General features: G+C 47.6%; 1 protein-coding gene across 1 annotated transcript; it reads right to left on the reverse strand.

Moving 5' to 3' along the window:
• Positions 1–464: 464 nt before the first annotated feature.
• On the reverse strand, positions 465–2,705 carry LOC142463996 (uncharacterized). The gene has a single exon (XM_075567012.1). It carries the CDS (start codon positions 2,703–2,705, stop codon positions 993–995), a length of 1,713 nt encoding a protein of 570 aa, XP_075423127.1. The 3' UTR covers positions 465–992.
• Between the last annotated feature and the right edge of the window lie 18,478 nt (positions 2,706–21,183).

Consider the following 21,183-nt stretch of genomic DNA (forward strand, 5'->3'; position numbering starts at 1 on the left):
AGATTATGAACCCCTTAGGATTTTCACATATTTCACATACAGTATTTCAAATCTAAAATGTTATTAGATCTTAATCTGTCTTAATAATAGATAGATAGAACCGGATTAAACTAATTACACAAAAACATGATACCTTTTCAACATGTATTTATCCACAAAAGATTCAACATTCAAAATCCATGTGTGGAAAAGTATACTGTATGAACCTTTAGAGTCAGTACCTGGTGGCGCCCCCGTCAGCAGCAAAGATTCAACTAAGTGTTTTCTGTAACTGCTGGTCAGTCTCTCACATCGCTTTTGAGGAATTTTGGCCCATTCCTCCTTACAGAATTGCTTCAACTCTGTGACATTTGAGGGCTTCCTTTCATGGACAGATTGCTTCAGGTCCTACCTGTCACGGGAGACTCCTGTGGCGGGTAGGATCTCGGTGGCCGGAACAGCACGAGCGTAGTAGGGGTCACAAGCAGAGGTCCAAGGCAGGCGGCAGGCAGCGAAGTCAGGTACAAGCAGGGGTCCGAGGCAGGCGGCAGGCAGCGAAGTCAGGTACAAGCAGGGGTCCGAGGCAGGCGGCAGGCAGCGAAGTTAGGTACAAGCAGAGGTCGGCAACGAGGAGACTGGAACAGGACAGGCGGGGCAGGACAGGGACTAAGAACAGGGAGCAGGGACTGAGACCGGGGAGCAGGAATAACCAGGGACAAGCCAGATTACTAGCAAGGACCTTTACTGTGAGCAGACTACAATACAGGTACAGGTACAGGTACAGGAAACAGGTCAGGATCAAAGACAGGCATGAGCATACTGTAGGAGTCTGACTAGCAAGCAAAGGCAAAAGCAACAGACAGGAAGCAAGCTATAAAGGACAGAGACAGGAGCAACAAGAAGACAGACAGACAGAGGAACCCAGAGCCAACAGAAGACAGCAGCACACCCAGTGGACAAGGAAGCTATGGCTAGGCAGGAGGTCTAGGCAATCCTGACATTACTCCCCCCTCTCAGGAGCGTTCTCCGGACGATCCTCCAGGCTCTTCCCGGAGGCCTTGATGAAACGGCGACTCAAGGTGACCCACCTCTGGTGGCTTGTCAGTGGGCAGAGGGTACTCCAGATCATTGTCGTGCACAATCTGGAAGTTCTTCACAGATGCGTGTGTGACACGCCCGTGGAAGTTGAACACGTAAGACTGAGTGTCATCATTCCACACGGGGGCCTTATTGTGCAGCTCGATGATGTTCTCCTGACACTTGTTCTGCCATTTAGACAGCAGGCTCTCCGAATCATTGTGTGGCTGGAAAGGGATGCGCTCGTGATTGAAATTCTTTCCGGGAATGAGAACCGCCATCTTCCGGGGACCCTTAAACCCGAGGACGTTAGTTTCATAGCAAATAGCCGCCAGTTCTTGCCGGGACGCTGCATTCTCTGACTGTCCCTGAGCCCTGGCTGGGCTAACACCGCGGTCAAACACTGTAAACTTGGTCCCCATTAGGTTGGATCGGAGTTTGCCAGTAAAGCTGCCCGCCTCCCGGGACATGTCGGTCGGATCAATAGATATCAAGTAGTTGGACGTTTTACTCTTCTTTCTCTTCCTCCCAGCGAGAAGAAAGAGCTTGTGGTTTTCGTCCCGCTCCAGGTGCATGTAGTAGGTGGGGTACAGTCCTCGGTCCATCACTTTCTTGTCTCGGCTGATCCGACATCTGACGGTGACACCGCGTGGCGCGGGGCGCAGAACAAACTCCTTCAGGTCGCCCACTTCCCCCACGTCTCCAGGAGGACTGAGAGGGGATGTCTCTGTGGAACCAGAGTCTGAAAGAGACTTTCTGCTGGAGGCAGAACCGGGCCGTGCTCTCCCAGACCTCTCCTCCTCCAGCGAGGCTCTGGTTATGCTCAGTGTGACCTTCAGCTCCTCATGCTGTTCTTTGGGGACACACTGGGTACTCAAATACTCTTCCAGCATCTTTATCTTGTAGGCAGTCTGGAAACTTTCCTCCTGCAATACTCGCTGTCTCTCTTCAGCATTCACCCATCTCTCCTTGGCGTCCTGCAGATGTGCACGTAGTTCTCGCAGCTGACTCTGCAGCATATTCTCTGCCTGAGTGCGCCGCTCCAGGGAGACACGTTCCTCTTGCAGCACTCTCTCTGCATTCTGCAGTGCTGTCTGCATATCCAACTTTTCCTGGGCCAACTGCTTCTTCTCCTCTCCTAATTCATGGAGTTTCTTATCTCCTTCACTGACCTGGACACAGAGATTCTTGCACTTCTGGGTTACCATTTCAAAACTGCTATTTAATCCTTCGAAGATCTCTCTCAAAGAACGTAGTTCTATGTTGAAGTGGCAATTCTTCTCCTCAGAGGCTTCCAGTTTTGCGCCAACTTGAGCCATGAAATTCTGGTACTGCGCATTATCAGCATAGGCCTTCTCCAGCTTACTTGACAGGATTACCCTGTCCCTCTCCAACTGCTCTCTTTCTTTCTCCTGGAGAACACACTTAGCATTTGCTGAAGATAGACAGCTTTGTAGTGCAATCTTGGCCTCTTGCTCCTTATCTAAACGTTCATAAAGACAATCAATCGCTTTCTGTGCAGCTTGAAGCGTCTGAGTAGGAGCATCTTTCTTCTCTTCCACTATTCTTGGGCTACGTCTGTGAGTTGCCTTAAGCTGCAGCATATCTCTTTCATCAAATGCAGACTCTGAGGTTAAATTTTCATTCATAATTCCTTCTGCAACTTCAACATTAAATCCTCCCTTCTTCTTCTTCTTCTTCTTCCTTGCTTTGAGAAGTTCTGAAGAATCAGTGGTACTGTGTTCACATTTACTGCTCAAGACTGTTTGAGTGGGAGCCATAATTAAACCACACTTCCCAAGACACCAGTAAAGAGGAAATGTGTTTTTAAAACAGAAGCTTTAGAATGAACAACAGGAATATTAGACACAGAGAGACACAAGATAGGAGAGCTGACCCTTAAAGACTTTAACATCAGTCACAGAGATTATAAATGCAAGGAAAAAACATAGACAGAGAAACCTGCAGTTATATCTAAATCTTTAGGCATTAGGCATAGGGATATCATACAGACAGAGAAAACCTGCAGTTACATCTAAATCCTTATGCATCAGGCGTAGGGATATCATATAGACAAAGAAAACCTGCAGTTGAATCTGAAACTTTTGATATCAGGCATAGAAATATCATAGACAGCAGGAAACTAATACAGAGAAAACTTATAGTTAGATCTGAAACTTTTGACATTGAACATAGGAATATCAGATAGAGAACCCTGCAGTCAAATCTGAAACCTTTGATATCAGGCGTAGGGATATCAGACAGACAGAGAAAACCTGCAGTTACATCTAAATCTTTATGCATCAGGCGTAGGGATATCATATAGACAAAGAAAACCTGCAGTTGAATCTGAAACTTTTGATATCAGGCATAGAAATATCATAGACAGCAGGAAACTAATCCAGAGTAAACTTGTAGTTAGATCTGAAACTTTTGACATAGGAATATCAGACAGAGAACCCTGCAGTCAAATCTGAAACCTTTGATATCAGGCGTAGGGATATCATATGTTGCAGAGAAACAAACTTTAGGGGAACTTGCAGGTAAACCTGAAACCTTAGAACCAATCATATGAAAAACTATAGATGCAAGAAAATCAAAGCATGCAGCAACAAAATAATGGGAGCACTTTTGTCTTTTGAAATGAAGACCCTGTGAACAGCAGTAAATCAAGGTAACCGTCCTAAATAGAAATGTGAGTCTGAAAATCTGCAGTGGCCCACCCACAATGCAGAGACAATTCTTGTCCAGGTAATGAAAGTCTCAAAATGGCAAAAACAGGTACTGCAGGGAAGGGTCTTTTTTATAATAGGGAATTCTTCTCAGGGAGAAAGTGGCACAAAAAACCCTGCAGAAACCTTTGCAAAAATAAACATCTCAAAGAAAGCTGCAATAGTCGGTAGTAACAGTTCTAGTCTCAGAAAAAAAATGTTTTTTCGTTATGAACGCAATAATTCTTGCAGAACACTTAGCAGCAACGACAAAAAAACCTTTCAAAATCCCAACTTGGATTTCCAAAAAAGAAACGAAAGTACTTATCTTCAACCATGCGGATGTGGTCTGCTGCAGCAGGCAGGAAAGGGTGCAGGCAGAAGAAGAATCTGTTCCAGCGAGATCCAGAAGTGGCCTTTGCTTTCTGTCACGGGAGACTCCTGTGGCGGGTAGGATCTCGGTGGCCGGAACAGCACGAGCGTAGTAGGGGTCACAAGCAGAGGTCCAAGGCAGGCGGCAGGCAGCGAAGTCAGGTACAAGCAGGGGTCCGAGGCAGGCGGCAGGCAGCGAAGTCAGGTACAAGCAGGGGTCCGAGGCAGGCGGCAGGCAGCGAAGTTAGGTACAAGCAGAGGTCGGCAACGAGGAGACTGGAACAGGACAGGCGGGGCAGGACAGGGACTAAGAACAGGGAGCAGGGACTGAGACCGGGGAGCAGGAATAACCAGGGACAAGCCAGATTACTAGCAAGGACCTTTACTGTGAGCAGACTACAATACAGGTACAGGTACAGGTACAGGAAACAGGTCAGGATCAAAGACAGGCATGAGCATACTGTAGGAGTCTGACTAGCAAGCAAAGGCAAAAGCAACAGACAGGAAGCAAGCTATAAAGGACAGAGACAGGAGCAACAAGAAGACAGACAGACAGAGGAACCCAGAGCCAACAGAAGACAGCAGCACACCCAGTGGACAAGGAAGCTATGGCTAGGCAGGAGGTCTAGGCAATCCTGACACTACCACAACATTTCAAGGGGGTTTAGGTCCACACTTTGACTAGGCCACTCTAAAACACAGAATTTCTTTTTCTGCAGCCATACTTTTGTAGATCTGCTTTTATATTTAGGGTCATTGTCTTGCTGCATGATCCTATATTTCTTCAGCTTCAGCTCACAGCCGATGGCCTGACATTCTCCTCTAGAATCTTCTGATACAATGCAGAAGTGATGGTTGTGTCAATGATGGCAAACCGTCCATATCCTGACGCAGCAAAGCAGCCCCGAACCATCACACTCCCACCGCCATCCTTGACGGTTGGGATGAGGTTCTTCTGTTCGAACGCAGTTTTTGTTTTTTCGCTAAACATAACGTTTCTCGTTGAGGTCAAAAAGTTCTACTTTTGACTCATCTGTCCAGAAAACATTGTTCCAGAAATCTTGTTGATCATCAATGTGTGCTTTGGTGATCTTCAGATGGGCAGCAATGGTCTTTTTAGAGAGCTGTGGTTTTCTCCTGGCTATCCTTCCATGAACACTGTTCTTGTTCAGTCATTTTCTGATAGTTGAGTCGTGAACACTCCCATTAGCTAAGGAGTGGCCTGCAGATCCTTGGATGTTACTCTGGGGTTCTTTGTGACTTCCTGGATGATTTGCCGGTTTGTTCTTGTAGAGATTTTGATAGGACAACTGCTCCTGGGTAGAGTGACTGTGGTCTTGAACTTTCTCCATGTTTAGACTATCTGTCTGATAATGGATTGGTGGAGCCGCAAATACGTATAAATTGTTTTTTTAACCCTTTCTAGCCTGATGAGCATCAATAACTGCTTTTCTGAGGTCCTCAGAGATTTCTTTTGATCGTGGCACGACGTGTTTCCACACACCTGTATGTTGAAAACCAAACTCACAAAGTTTCTAAATTTGATACAGGGTGAGGCTTCCCAATAAACATGCTATTGTGCCTTAACCCCTTCATTGCCTTAGTGGTTACCCGCTAAGGTAATGAAGCTGCTTTAATGTAATTTTCTTTAATAGTGTGCGGGAGCAGGGGGTCCCCTGAGTTGAACTGCTTTGATTTCTGGCTCAGGGACCCCCTGCTTCCCGAGTTACAGGCCCTGGTATGGGGCATCGGATGCCAGTGCCGCCGCTATTTTTAAAGCATCCACGTCACGTGACGTGCGACATTTAAATAATGAAGGAGATACCGGCACCCCATATCTGGGCCTGTAACTCGGGAAGCAGGGTGTCCCCGCGGCTGAAATCAATGCGGTTCAGCTCAGGAGACTCCCTGCTCCCGCATAATATTAATAAAAATGATATTAAAGCAGCTTCATTACCATAGCGGATAGCCGCTACGGTAATTAATTATTTGTTATTGTAATGTGTGTTTTGATACTAGTGTAGATGTGCAGGGGGTCTCCTGATCTGAACTTCATTGGTTTCAGCCTCAGGACCCCTTTCTTCATGAGATACAGGTTTTAAATCCGCCGGTCACGTGACGCTGGAGCTGTAAAAGCACAGGGGATACCGCCACCCCATAACGGGGCCTGTATCTCATGAAGTAGGGGGTCCCCGAGGCTGAAACCAATGCGGTTCAGCTCAGGAGACCCCCTGCATATGTACACTAGTATTAAAATGTATAATTATACTGTACGATCGGCTGTAAGAGCCGTGCATGGAGATCTGCTATCGCGCTTTAGAATTTTAAGTACGATAGCAGGGGGGAAAAAAGAGCTTGCGCGATCGGGCTTGTTTTTGCCTGCACGGACCAAAATGCGCTTCACTTCTTAGTGAATCCCGCGTCTGGCTTCATTTTTCATCGTGTGATTACAAATTTCCCAATCGGACGCAAAAGCTCACTGGTAAGTGAATCGCCCCCTTAGCCTCTATACTAGATTAATCTGCAAGTACACGATTTACTGCCAATTACTCTAAGCTCTGTTAAATCAGGGCTCATAAAGTGACGTTACCTAAAAGAGAACAGATGTTATGTTCCCTGAGTCATGTTAACCACAAAGCTAATCACATGCAAAATCAATGTTTGAAATTCCTGTCGGTAGCATAGGCTTATCTTACAATAACATGATGTTGTGTCAGTCTTGGTGTTACTCTTGTCCAGACACTGAAATAGATCTGTAGCTCGAGAGGAGAGAAATAAGAGAAAAGAGGGAAATAATGCTGGAAGCAATGCTATCTACCTATCTCATTTAAATCATGCCTAACTGTGGCATTATACCCACCCAGACACTGCAAAAGCTCTTTATCAGGGACTGGAGCAACGACGTTTAGCTATGACTTAAATAGCGTAACGTTAAGTTAATGCATAGGGGAAAGTACTATATGATAACCCCTCCTGTGCATGTCATTATTACTAACATACGGGCATGCATGCTCTTTACGGGAGAACATACGACTTAAAGTTATGTTATTTTCATAGGATGCAAAGTTACTATAAAATGTGATGTTCATTTAGGTTAACATTACGTTAAGTGGCTTAACAGAGCTTTGAGCATCTGGCCCTTAATGTCTTTTTAGGTACCATGTAATTCAAGATAACATGTGTTCTTTCATTTGGGGCGCATTCTGAAAAAGCTTTAACCCTTCGAGTGCACCAGGACGTAGTCACTACGACATGAGGACTGGCCCTCAAAAGGCCTGTTTTTTCAAGGTCCGATCATAACCTGTACCGCCATGGAGCGCAAGATGCAATCTAACCAGTGAGGAGAATACCTCCTCTTCTGTTTCCTCCAAAATGGCCGCCGTGGTCACATGGCCACCCTAGAAAGCGGTCACATGACCACACTATGCCGGAGGGGCTGTGGCTGTCAGACACCACAACCCCTCCGGTACTCAAAGGGTCAATGAGTAGACTTAGTGATTCCGGTTAACGCTTTTTATTTTTACATAAAAGCAGTGTTTATTTTGCTGGTTTCCGGTGTTTTCTTTTTATTAAAAGATCTGTGTTTATCAGTGTTCTCAATTAAAAAAATTGACACGCATTTGAATTTGGTGTTTTATCGGTGCATTTTTTTTTTTAGTTTCCATTTGCCCCTTTGATATCCATCTCTCCTACCTGTGGACGGGCTGCCCACAGGATGGGAAATATAATAGGAAATTATTCATAATTTCAGGCGTTTATCGGTTTTAACCAAAGTGCAAGATGATCAGACTAAGGCGTTTTTTCGGTTAAAACGTAAAACCGTAATCAATATGTATACGGTATTTTGTTTGGAGAGAAAAAATGCGCTGCTCTCAATTTCTCTAAGGATGCTACACTTCTGTCCATGTTCATTAAAGGGATTAGGCAGAAGATAGGCAGGTAAAGAATTTGGGCTTAAAATAAGACTCTAGGTTTGCACTTTGATGAAGATAGACTGCATTACACAGGGAAAATATCATCTATACAAACAGTATACGCAGGAGATCTTATGTTCTCAACCAAGTAACTAACAAATACAAGAAAGAGACATAATGATAACATTGAAATGAAGGAAACAGTTTTTAATTAACTTCATATTTCTCTCAAGGTTATGACCATGTATCCATTCCTTTTGTGTATCAATTTTAGCTTGCGTATTTCCTGTTGGAAAATATGATCTATAATAGGCAGATTAGGCTTCCTTCCTTCTTTTCAAAGTAATTATTGTATATTTAATTAGAGGGTTATGTTTGATGTTTTGTAATTTGTAGAACTGCTGAAGGGCTTTAGACTGTTTTTTATCATATTATTATGCAATAGATGGTTGGTTCTTTGACATCCTTGTATTTTAACAGTATTAACACCATCTGTAGCACTGACAGGACTAATTATTTAAATTAAACAAGTTCTGACAAGCTGTGACAAAACTTGTTGCACGTTTAGTTAGTTTCTGATTTTTGGCAGTTATGGGGGTGTATTTATTTTGGATCAAATTATTTGATAGGTTCATGTCAAACAAAAAAATATCTTTGTTTCTAAACTTCCAGCTTGTACTGTTAATGAGGAAGGATTTTATTCATGTTTATCTAAAAAGCCAAAAAGCTTCCTTGATTCTCAAATGTGGTTTAATGTAAGTTTTGTGGCATTGGCTTGTGCATAAAATATATTAACACATATAACACACCAGTGGAACAAACTGGAATCTATAGAATGATTAGGTTAAGTGCCAAAAGGCTATTATGAGAGAGCAATTAAATTAAAAAAATGATTATTAGAAGAAGGAATAAACCAAATCCATGAAATTTAAAAGGACGTGCATATCCATATGGCTATACATAGATAAAAGTAAAAAAAATGCTAATTGAAAAATCACAGACTATGATACTGTAAATAAGTAATTTATAAATATATATGTAAATAACCGAGAACATACCATCTAATAGCCATAAACATCAGAGGATTGTAACACTATTGACTCTATTACAAAAAGAACATGTAAATAATTCTAACAGTTTATTTATCTTTTTATTACAACTGGAGAGATTCTGCAGATTTATCTTTCTTGTTTCTGCACATCTCAAGCTTAACAAGACCATCAGCTCACAATATAACTCTCAAGAAAGAGGGGGGTTTGAGTAGTAATCATCTAGCAACTACAGGCAGCTAAAACTCAGGGCTGAACAGTGTTCCCCATTCAATTAATTTACTAGCTGACTGCTTAGTCAAATGGCTCAATTTCTTTAAACTGTGTATCATAACGGATCTCATGAAATGTTAACAAAATACACAGCTCTGAGAAAGCTGGTCTCAGTTGCTTATGGGAGGGTAGTGTCCCCGCCCCCCAAGGTTTAAGCTTACCCAACCCCACTTTCCAAGTTGGCAGGTTAGTTTCATTTTGCCAGGTTATGACAGATCCAATGTGATCATTCTTCCTGTTGTAGCCGGGACCCCGTTTTTCCCCAATTGGATGAAGGGGAGGTGCACCTAGGGAACGCTCCGATAACGGAGGTTCCGCGCAAGAGGGAGCCGCCATGTTAGGTTGGCGCCGGCGCAGAATTGGTCCGGCCGGAGGTTGCGCATGCACCAGGCAGGGACAAAAGCCTGCGAAGTAGGAGAGCTAGGGGAGGAGGGGAGTTAGGGGACTAGGGTCCCAGCAGCCCCCACGTTTCCCCCGTGACGCGTCAGAACCAATCAGGTACGGGAGGAGGGAGCAAAAGGAAGTGAAGGGGCGCACGAGGGGTCAGAGCTAGCTGACGGAGGAAGGAGAAGGAGCTACGGTGTAGGGAGGCTGCCGCCCCTACCTAGGCCGCATGCCTCAGGCCCAGTTAGACCCTGAGCCCCAGTAGCGTGCCGCTGAGCTAGGGACTGGCCATAGTCAGGTTCCGGATCCCCTTACCTTGCTACGAGTTATACCAGGACAGTTCTATATCCGCGGGAGGCCTGGGACCAGGCCCCACCACTAAGTCGCAGCATGTTTGGGTGGGATCGCCCCGGACATCTACGGGTGACGTCATCTACGCCCTCGCCGATCCTTTGTGATGATAGTTGCAGAACCGGGTACAGGAGTACCCGGCAGGTAAAATGTCAAGTGCACCAACGGTACCATTCTCACTCCGGGACACGGTGGCTGCGCAGTCACACACTTATACACCCACTGACTCACTTGAAAGGGGGGTGGGGAACGTACTCCAAGGGGAGCTGGACACGGGTTGGGATCACCCGGTGGAGGGAGCGGGAGAGTGAGCGTTCCAAGGACGCTGGTAGTAGTGCCTCCTCTAGAGAGGGGCACCTGTGATTACGTTACTTGTTGCATAAGTAAAACATCTTGGTTACGGTATTGCTGTGCGTGTGTGTGTTCATGTACATAAGTTCCTGCGAAGACCCACTTCCCCTAGGGCGGAAGCTATCGCAGGTGGAGGTGCTGCACCAAAGCATAGGTATTGTGAGCACCCCAGGGTCTCCGTGGCAGAGGCTTAGGCCCTTTGAGCCTTCAGGTTATACAGCACATGGTAGTGGCCTGCGTTCGATAGGAAGCAGGGCTACACTGTAATAACAGGTAAATAAGAATTTTAACCCAGGTGAGTGTTAAGACCTGCTACTGTCATGCCTTGTAAGTGGCAGCAGGCTTAAGATGCTTTGGCCAAAGTGTTAAACTAAATGACCTTTTTACAAGAGATATATAAGTATTGCACTGTGTATTTTTGTCGCATTGTAATTTGCTTTGGGCATTTTTGTTTTTTGTTGTACTCATAAAATGTTAACATTGAAAACAAGTATAACTCCCTTGGCTGATTCATGATGCATTTTTTATAATATTTGCATTAATCTTGCCTTCTCACAGATTTGTATCTGCTTCTCATGGATACATGCTTGGGAAAAGAAAAACACATACAGTATGTAGCCCTTTTTGTGAACCGGCCGACCCACCCAATATCACATTGGCCCCTCGTGGTCTAACCGGCCCCTTTCCCTGCAACACACCTGCTCTAAGGGACTACTGGTACTGCATAACCTGTGTGGCTCCAGGAGATCTGAGCCTCCGCTAGCTGGGAGCCTGGGGAAACCCTTACCCTTACTTGGTGCAGCGCCTCCACTTACCCAGGATCCCCCGTTAGGAAAGATAGCCCTGAGTAAGAAATACAATAACACTTATAGATAAACAATACTAACTCTTTACTTAACACACATATAACACATTACATAGCATAACCATAACCAGATGCTCTACCCGCATCACATCAACCCAATGTCTGGGGTACCCCACCCAGTGTCCTGTGATCACCCCACACCCAATGTCTCGTAACTCCTACGGAGGTCGTGGGTGACTGCGCAGTCACTATATTAAGCTAGGGCCCAGTTGGTGCACATATATTATGGAAGAGATACCTTCCGAGCACTCCGATGCTCGGGACCGCAACACACTTTCTTCTAAAAGGGTCAGACGTCCGTCTGATCCTATTCCAGGTACTCTGCCGGTGGACTCCAACGAGGGTCCCACCGCTCAACGGGAACTGCAACCGGACCACGGCAACACCAACCGCGTGGGAACAGCAACCGCCGCCATCCCTATCACTAACCACTGCTAGAGCGACAGCAACCCTAACCTAGGGCCTGTCCCTGAAGAACCGCAACCTGGGATGGCTTGGGGAAAACTCCTAGGGCCTGTGGACAATAACCGCCCCCCCTTCCCCTAGCTACCCAGTCTAAACTGTATCTGCTAATCCTAGCAGCCTAACCCACCTGCAGCCAACATTCAGCTTACACTGTCAGCCTGCAGGGATTCACACCGTGCACACACACTGCACGCACTGCGCACAGCACATGCAGCGACACACACCCAGACAGCTGCAATCACACACAGCCACCTGGATCCCGCAGCAATCCCACTGCTAGCACACTGTGCCTCTTTGACAGTGCCCACAGCACTCTCCGCTGTGGCACTACCAAACCAGCACTTCCCACACTCAAGGGTCACCTCCCTAGCTAAGGCGTCCCTCCTCAGTCTAAGGCGTCCCTCTTCAGTTACCCCCTACCCTTACCCGGGAATTGGGGCCTGCCTGGGGATCTAGGGAGAACCCTTACCTGATGCAGGAGCCACGAGCTCCCTGCACCCTTCCTACTCCTTCCTCTGCTCCTTCCTGACTGCTGTTGCAAAGCCCGGGAAATGTATCTCTTTTCCCGGGCTGAGCTTCCTTCAGCCCTATTGGCCACTAGAGAGCACCTGACCTCTGCCTCCCTAAGCCTCCTGGGAATTGTAGTTCCCAGGGGCTGCCTAATGCATTGGGGCCGCGTGCGCGCTTCCCTCGCGCATGCGCGAACCCCTAATGGCCGCCTCAACCTTCCTATTCCCTGTCCTGCCCTCGCGCGATCTCTCTGGGGCCTTCCCTGCACTTTGTACCTACTGCGCATGCGCGAGCTAACGCGCAACGGCGGCGCACCCTCCTCCAGCCGCCGAGCCGGTGGCAACGCGATGGCGGCCCTAGCGACGGCCCGATCGCGTCCCCGGCAACCAGCCTGCACCGCCATGCCCCGCGCTGCTCCCTGCTCTGGCCCCCACCCTCGCGAAGTGCCGGCGGTTCCGTCGCAGCCTCCGGCGGCACCCGCTACCGCACGGCACTCGCGGAGGGGGGCCAGAAAGTGAAAATATACCTCGGGGCTACATTCTCCCCTTCGCAGAATCCCAACGGCCTCGCTTGGGTAGCAACCGTACAGAGAATTATATAATGGAAAATACATGGCATAAATCACATCACATGTAACATGCATTTTGTCATCAATACTCATATGGATACCCGAGGCCAGCTGAGTCTCAGATTGGAGTGCCCCTAACAGACTGGGTGAGGGTATCCCACCTTGACTCCTGTGAGTCTTTTGGAGCTCAAGACCTGTCCCTTGCACCAACCCACCTTCTCCCCCTCGCAGAAAAAATAGTAAGGGGTCCGGGGTATTGACCCTTTCCGGATCCTCCGGTCTCGTCTCACGGGAGACAGGGAGGCTCAGTCTCTTTCCTCGATCCACCACATGGCGAACATAGCGCTCCATCGCGCACCGGGGAGAGGCCACAACTACTAGAGTGGTTTCAACAGAGTCTTTGTCCGCTCCAACAATCCCTTTAACGGTGACTTCGTCCGCGGACGGCACCACTTCTTCGGGTAGGCCCGTTTGGAGACTCCTCTCACAGGAGTAGGGGTCGCTCCGGTCCGCTACACCGGATCCCTTGATGAGGTCGGAGTCGTTCCACGATCCGCAGAGATCTTCTGGGGGAGACACTTCCACCAGGACGCGATGACGGAGTGAGCCCATCGCCCGGGTGACCCTACCTCTGGAGTCACCAGGCTCCACGATCACCGGGGAGGTCACACCCGACACCCCTGGGGCAGTCAACTTACCCCCGTCGTTGTCGGCAGGTACTGATCCCAAGCCTGGGACCGCTGGTACCTCGGTGGTAGGCCGGACTGGCCGTTGCAGGGCACACGGGCCCACATCATGGTCTGGATCAGTTGAGACGGTTGCTTCAGTGACCTCACTGGAGTGGTCCGCCGGGAGGCGCATCACCACGCTCAGTGGGTCGCTAGAATCATCACCCATGGGCGGGGGTACAAACACCTTACCCTGGCCTTCTGGAATCGGTGGTTCTGGTCTCGGGGGATCCTGCTCGGAAACCGGGTCTGGAACCGACATCTGGGGTTCTGACATCTGGAGCTCCGACATCTGGAGCTCCGCCTTCAGCGGCTCTGGCTCCGCGTCTGGAAAGTTCATTTGGGCACACGGGCCCTCCACCACCTCCATGGCTGAAGTGGACAAATCAGTAGCAGCTTCACCCACCTCGGTAGCACCATCAGGCGCCTCTTCCTCCGCAGGTTCCGCCATCAGAAGTTCCTGCTCCTCCATTTGCACGTCCTCTTTGAGAGGGTCTGCAACAGTGGTCTGGACACACGGGTCCCCGGAGGCCTCTGTAATCAAAACAAACTGAGGACAAGTATCAATTACTTCAGGAGCGAGGTCCGGCTCCTCCTCTTCTTCATCGGCTGGTTCCGCCGCCTGGGGCAGGATAGGCTGTAGGAACCCTGCCCCGCAACAATCACATGGAGGCCCCCACTCCAGTGCCTCCCTAGGACAGTCACAATTTGTCATAAAACACTGGATACTCGGTTCTCCATCCAACTCGATGTTCTTGAAGTCGAGCGGTAACTGCGACAGGGCTGCTCCCGAGGCACAGGCTTTTTGCAGGCAGGGACACGCTAGCACAACTCCATCTATTCCTGGCGCTCGCCAGGACACATACACATTGCGGTGTAACCCCTGGCAGTCTATTTCTTCCTCAGGGGAAGGACACTCCATTTCTACAACAGTGTCCCCTCCCACTGGCCGTTCGGTAGGCTGCGGCAGTTTGGGTTGCAGGGTTGGTACCCTGCAGCAGCCACATATACGCCCCCAAGCCAACTTACAAGACGAGCAGCCACCTTGGTTACAAAAACAGTCTAGGTACCCCTCCTCGTTCACGTCTTCCAATCGCATTTTTACCATGCACGCCAAAGTTTTAAGGTCCATACTACCCCAGATGCTCAAGAATTGTATCGTACATGGACACAACAAAAAGGATACGCTCCCAGCCCTGGTCTGCCAGGATCCATACGACGGCGAGCAATTTTCTCTGTGTCCAGTACTCTCTTTCAGGGAGTGGTGCGAGCTCTGTACTGAGTCACTCACAGTGTGGGGGCGAGGCTCGGGTTTTCCCGCCAGTCCTGGATGACTGTTGGCAACATTTTCCCGCGCGACCGGGACCTTAGCACGTGGCTTCCTCCGCCTTGAGGGCTTCCCCATGGCGGAACAAAAATAGGACACAAATTTAGAAAAACATGTACAGGGCACCCCAGGTCTGATATCTCAGCAGCGCCTCCAAATGTAGCCCTTTTTGTGAACCGGCCGACCCACCCAATATCACATTGGCCCCTCGTGGTCTAACCGGCCCCTTTCCCTGCAACACACCTGCTCTAAGGGACTACTGGTACTGCATAACCTGTGTGGCTCCAGGAGATCTGAGCCTCCGCTAGCTGGGAGCCTGGGGAAACCCTTACCCTTACTTGGTGCAGCGCCTCCACTTACCCAGGATCCCCCGTTAGGAAAGATAGCCCTGAGTAAGAAATACAATAACACTTATAGATAAACAATACTAACTCTTTACTTAACACACATATAACACATTACATAGCATAACCATAACCAGATGCTCTACCCGCATCACATCAACCCAATGTCTGGGGTACCCCACCCAGTGTCCTGTGATCACCCCACACCCAATGTCTCGTAACTCCTACGGAGGTCGTGGGTGACTGCGCAGTCACTATATTAAGCTAGGGCCCAGTTGGTGCACATATATTATGGAAGAGATACCTTCCGAGCACTCCGATGCTCGGGACCGCAACACACTTTCTTCTAAAAGGGTCAGACGTCCGTCTGATCCTATTCCAGGTACTCTGCCGGTGGACCCCAACGAGGGTCCCACCGCTCAACGGGAACTGCAACCGGACCACGGCAACACCAACCGCGTGGGAACAGCAACCGCCGCCATCCCTATCACTAACCACTGCTAGAGCGACAGCAACCCTAACCTAGGGCCTGTCCCTGAAGAACCGCAACCTGGGATGGCTTGGGGAAAACTCCTAGGGCCTGTGGACAATAACCGCCCCCCCTTCCCCTAGCTACCCAGTCTAAACTGTATCTGCTAATCCTAGCAGCCTAACCCACCTGCAGCCAACATTCAGCTTACACTGTCAGCCTGCAGGGATTCACACCGTGCACACACACTGCACGCACTGCGCACAGCACATGCAGCGACACACACCCAGACAGCTGCAATCACACACAGCCACCTGGATCCCGCAGCAATCCCACTGCTAGCACACTGTGCCTCTTTGACAGTGCCCACAGCACTCTCCGCTGTGGCACTACCAAACCAGCACTTCCCACACTCAAGGGTCACCTCCCTAGCTAAGGCGTCCCTCCTCAGTCTAAGGCGTCCCTCTTCAGTTACCCCCTACCCTTACCCGGGAATTGGGGCCTGCCTGGGGATCTAGGGAGAACCCTTACCTGATGCAGGAGCCACGAGCTCCCTGCACCCTTCCTACTCCTTCCTCTGCTCCTTCCTGACTGCTGTTGCAAAGCCCGGGAAATGTATCTCTTTTCCCGGGCTGAGCTTCCTTCAGCCCTATTGGCCACTAGAGAGCACCTGACCTCTGCCTCCCTAAGCCTCCTGGGAATTGTAGTTCCCAGGGGCTGCCTAATGCATTGGGGCCGCGTGCGCGCTTCCCTCGCGCATGCGCGAACCCCTAATGGCCGCCTCAACCTTCCTATTCCCTGTCCTGCCCTCGCGCGATCTCTCTGGGGCCTTCCCTGCACTTTGTACCTACTGCGCATGCGCGAGCTAACGCGCAACGGCGGCGCACCCTCCTCCAGCCGCCGAGCCGGTGGCAACGCGATCGCGGCCCTAGCGACGGCCCGATCGCGTCCCCGGCAACCAGCCTGCACCGCCATGCCCCGCGCTGCTCCCTGCTCTGGCCCCCACCCTCGCGAAGTGCCGGCGGTTCCGTCGCAGCCTCCGGCGGCACCCGCTACCGCACGGCACTCGCGGAGGGGGGCCAGAAAGTGAAAATATACCTCGGGGCTACAAGTACAATCCCTTCTCCTGATATGGACTGACAACCTGCCTAGCTGCTACCTGACAACCTAAATGGCACCAGCCCCAGAAGAAACTGCAAAAGCAGTTCTAAATTTGATGACTCCCATCCTGTAAGAGAAAATAACAGAGATCAAACTCACCATTGAATCCGCCATGACTCAATTGAACTCGCACAAAGAGCAACAAGATGAGGTTTTCTAACAGTTTATTAATACAGTACTAGTTTAAAGCAGGTACTGGAAGGTGTCCATGCATACCACCACTTTTGTAAATATGGACAATTATCACTGAATGTCTACAATGGACCATAAGACATTTCCAGAGGCGGGAGTTGTCTTATGGAATAGTACTGCTTACTTTAATACTTAAAACAAATACAATTAAAAATTAAGAGTAGACTTCTCATTCGGAAGTTCTTCACTTCTCACCCTTGCTGTCCTAGCTTTGGTAAGAACTGCCACATGTTCCAACACATAAATATTTGGGACCGTTCTTTTAAATACACTTGGTGCTTAATGGGTTTAATTTAGAGTAATTTTCTTTTTCTCTTGAATTGCACCTTATTTATCCATATACCATTATGTCTTCCATGTACACAAGTTCTTAATTTAAATGAACTGATATGAAGTAATATGAACCTTAACAATTTGGTGCTTTAATGATGATTACCATCATCTAGATGAGGGGTGCGCAAAATTGGGGGCGTGAGATTTTTCTGGAGGTTGTAGAGGTTGCAGAGGCCCCACGCTCTTCCCCAAGGCATTTAAATTAAAGGCCAGGGGACCGTGCGAGGCCACTGTAACTCAACTTACTAAGATTCATGGCCATGGCAACGCAGCATCAAATGATGCTGCATGGTCGTGTGACGTCACGTCACATGACTCTGCGGCGTCATTTGACGACGGCAAAAAGGTAAGGGGGCACGATCACTGGGGGGAGCAGACAGGGGACGCAGCCCTAAAAGTTTGCACACTCCTGATCTACAGTAGATTCATGTAGTCACACAGTATGTGACAATCAGAAAACAAAAGTAATAGACAGCACACTAAATAAGTGTAACGGTTTTTGTGAACCGGCCTGACCCACCCAATCTCACATTGGCCCCTGTGGTCTAACCGGTCCCCATTACAGTGTGATAGTGTCTGGTGGTGCACCTGTTGGCAACAGGACTCCTGAGTCTCCCGCATGATGGTGTGTGGGGAGGACCCGTCCAGACAGGCAGCTGAGGTAGTGTGCTGAGTCCTACCTAGTTCCAGTGCAGCGCCTCCACCTCATCAGGGTCCCTTCGGTCACTTGGGGATGGTCCTGGCGAGGAACTCCTCTGTGGTGCTCCTCTCTGTACAATCACTCCACAAATGTACATGAGAGGGTTTGTAATTAAGAGCATCTTTATTGCTTGAGGTGGGCTAGCTGCCCCTCGCAGTAGTCTCTCTAGCCACTCATAATCATTAGTGCTTCCCTTTGAAAGGTGTAATTCTCCTTTAATAGGGATTCCCTATCCCAGCCGGGATGTCTTTACTCTGTGCCAGGTCCCTGGACACAGTGTATGTGAAGTGATTAACCAAAAGTGGCGCTCATATACATTTATATTAACAGTGATATAATCAATACAATAGTGATAAAAATGATACTTATACAAACACAATGGTCGATTGCAGCTGTAACCTGGTGTAGGATTGCTTTCTCAATCCTCATGGAAACTGGAGAATGGATCATCAGGAAGCGCATACCATGTGGGAACATAAGAAAGAAAAGTGCTTTTTGTGCAATATTGTGCAAACAGTGTTGTGTTGCTAGCACAGAATGTATACACAGGATACTCACAAACGTGAGGTGGAGTATAGGCACATAAAGGTATCTTTATGGACTGACTTCAGTCTCTGGTGCAAGGTGATGCCACAGCAAACAGATTCCCAGATACTGCACCGACACACTTTATTCGAGCAAATACCCGGTATGTACCTGGCAGATACCTGGAATAAGCCACTACTAACCTCTGAAAAGCCCCGTTGCATTTGCCTTCCCAGCCTGGGTTCATGCCTGGCTGATGGGCGGCTGATCTGTTAAATGATAATGATTAGGATTTAATAGGCTGCAATGCTTCGCGTGTCTACCAGATGGCATAAATTCATGAATTGTAATGCAGTTTATATATATATACTGTGCAGTATTGCAGCCAGCGGGAATAAAATGCTTCAATCCCTGCTTGGAAAATAACTCAATGTACTCGGGCAGAAAACAGTCACAAACCTCAATACACCCGGGTATACCCGAATTCGTGGGACTAGCCAAGCTCGAATAAAGTGTGTCGCCAGTGTAACCTTAGGGTAGGAAGACACTGGACATAGCGTAGACTGTAGGGCATTTAATAAAAAAGGTAGACCAAATCCAATCTACTCACATATTGGTAGGTTAAAAACAGCATTTAGATCGCAATGATCTCAGCAGTTCGCACTCTTTTGCTTCCACCAGATGGGGCCTCACTCTCAGGTCTCCCTCCTTCCTTTCTGTGCGGGTCACGGATGCGTTCCGGCAACCGGAAGTGACGTCATCCGTATCCGAAGGTTCCGGTGGGTAGAGGCAACGTCACTCTACGCGTTTCACCGTTCTTGGCGTCATCAGGAGTGACATTGTATGGAGTATGCACAGTATATATACCATTTTATTGGCAATTAGTTAACTGAGATCTGCTGGTAGACACTTGACTCTAGCATTGCAATGCATTAATTAGCTGCTGCAATCTGTTTGCAAGGGCACTTAGGTGCAGGATCTTATACAGCAAATAATGGCATTCCAATGTTAGATAGCTATTGCTAAAGATGCTAGACATATAGGTTATCTAAACATTGGGTGTCTAATTCCCCGTCTTCTATTTCCTACCAAAGATCCACAAGGATCTAATGCATCCTCCAGGAAGACCAATAATTTCCGGGATAGGATCCTTAACAGCAAATCTATCGGAATATATAGATAGCTATCTACAAGAGATTGTAAAAAAAAAAAAAAAAAAAAAAAAAAAAAATCATATTTGAAAGATACCACCGATGTTATTATACTGCTTAGAGATATCCAATGGGAAAATAATTTTATATTGGTTACCAGTGACGTGACAGCTCTGTATACATCCATCCAACACAGGGATGGGTGCAGAGCAGCCAAGTCTTTTTTGGAAAAAGAGGGAAATTTTCCCAATACACAAGTAGAGTTTTTAATCAAATGTATTGAATTTGTTCTCAATAAGAATTTTTTCTGGTTCTGCGATGAATTTTTCCTCCAATTATGTGGGACCGCCATGGGGACCAAATTTGCACCCAGCTACGCTAACCTTCTCATGGCCATGTGGGAAGACCAACACATATGGTCATGGACGGGCTTGGACGCAAATTTGGTCACATGGCGTAGATATATAGATGACATCCTTTTTGTGTGGAAGGGCTCACAGGAAGATCTTGATACATTCCTTCTAAATCTGGATAACAATGAGTTTAATCTAAAATTTACCTCAAATTATAGTGCCTCCACGGTAAACTTCCTCGACCTTACCATCTATTTGGAAGATAGCATCATTAAAACTAAAAATTATTTTAAGGACGTGGATGCAAATAACTATATCCTACGGTCAAGTTGCCACCTGAATAGATGGATTAGTAACATCCCGTATGGACAATATAGACGTTTGAAACGTAATTGTTCGGATAACAATGTATTTCAAGAACAATCAGTGGTACTGTCGAGGAAGTTCAGAGAAAAGAAATATAGAGAGGATGTCATTATTAGTGCTCTAGAAAAAACAGTAAATACACCTAGGGAATTGATGCTCAAACCAGCCATAAAAGCCCAACCATGCACTAGTGTGAATGTACCATTCATCACACAATATAATAGAGATGCATTCAAAGTGAACAATATCATTAATTCACACTGGGCTGTGCTAAAAAATGACCCTATAATTGGGAAACACTTACCGGATAAAGTGAAAATGATCTATAGAAAAGCTCCAAATATTAAAAGCATTGTGGCCCCAAGTGCCCTTAGGAGAAAGAATAATGTTAATCACTCTGGCTGGCTAAATCCAACACAAGGATTTTATGGCTGTAAAATGTGTACAGCCTGCAATTTTAGTTCCAAAATCCAAAACAGCTTTAAATCTCATGCAACGAAAAAAATGTACAATATCAAACAGCATCTCAATTGTAGATCAAATTATGTCATATATCTCATTGAATGCAGTTGCGGTCTCCAATATATTGGAAAAACCATTCGCCCTCTAAAGACACGCATGTTAGAACACATTGGCAACATAAAGAAAAAACTTACTACACACAG

The sequence above is a fragment of the Ascaphus truei genome, chromosome 1, assembly GCF_040206685.1.
Source record: "Ascaphus truei isolate aAscTru1 chromosome 1, aAscTru1.hap1, whole genome shotgun sequence".
Classification (NCBI taxonomy): domain Eukaryota; kingdom Metazoa; phylum Chordata; class Amphibia; order Anura; family Ascaphidae; genus Ascaphus; species Ascaphus truei.

What these genes read in the sequence shown, in the direction of transcription:
- LOC142463996 (XM_075567012.1), bottom strand. Translation starts at nt 2,705, where the DNA reads ATGAATGAAAATTTAACCTCAGAGTCTGCATTTGATGAAAGAGATATG.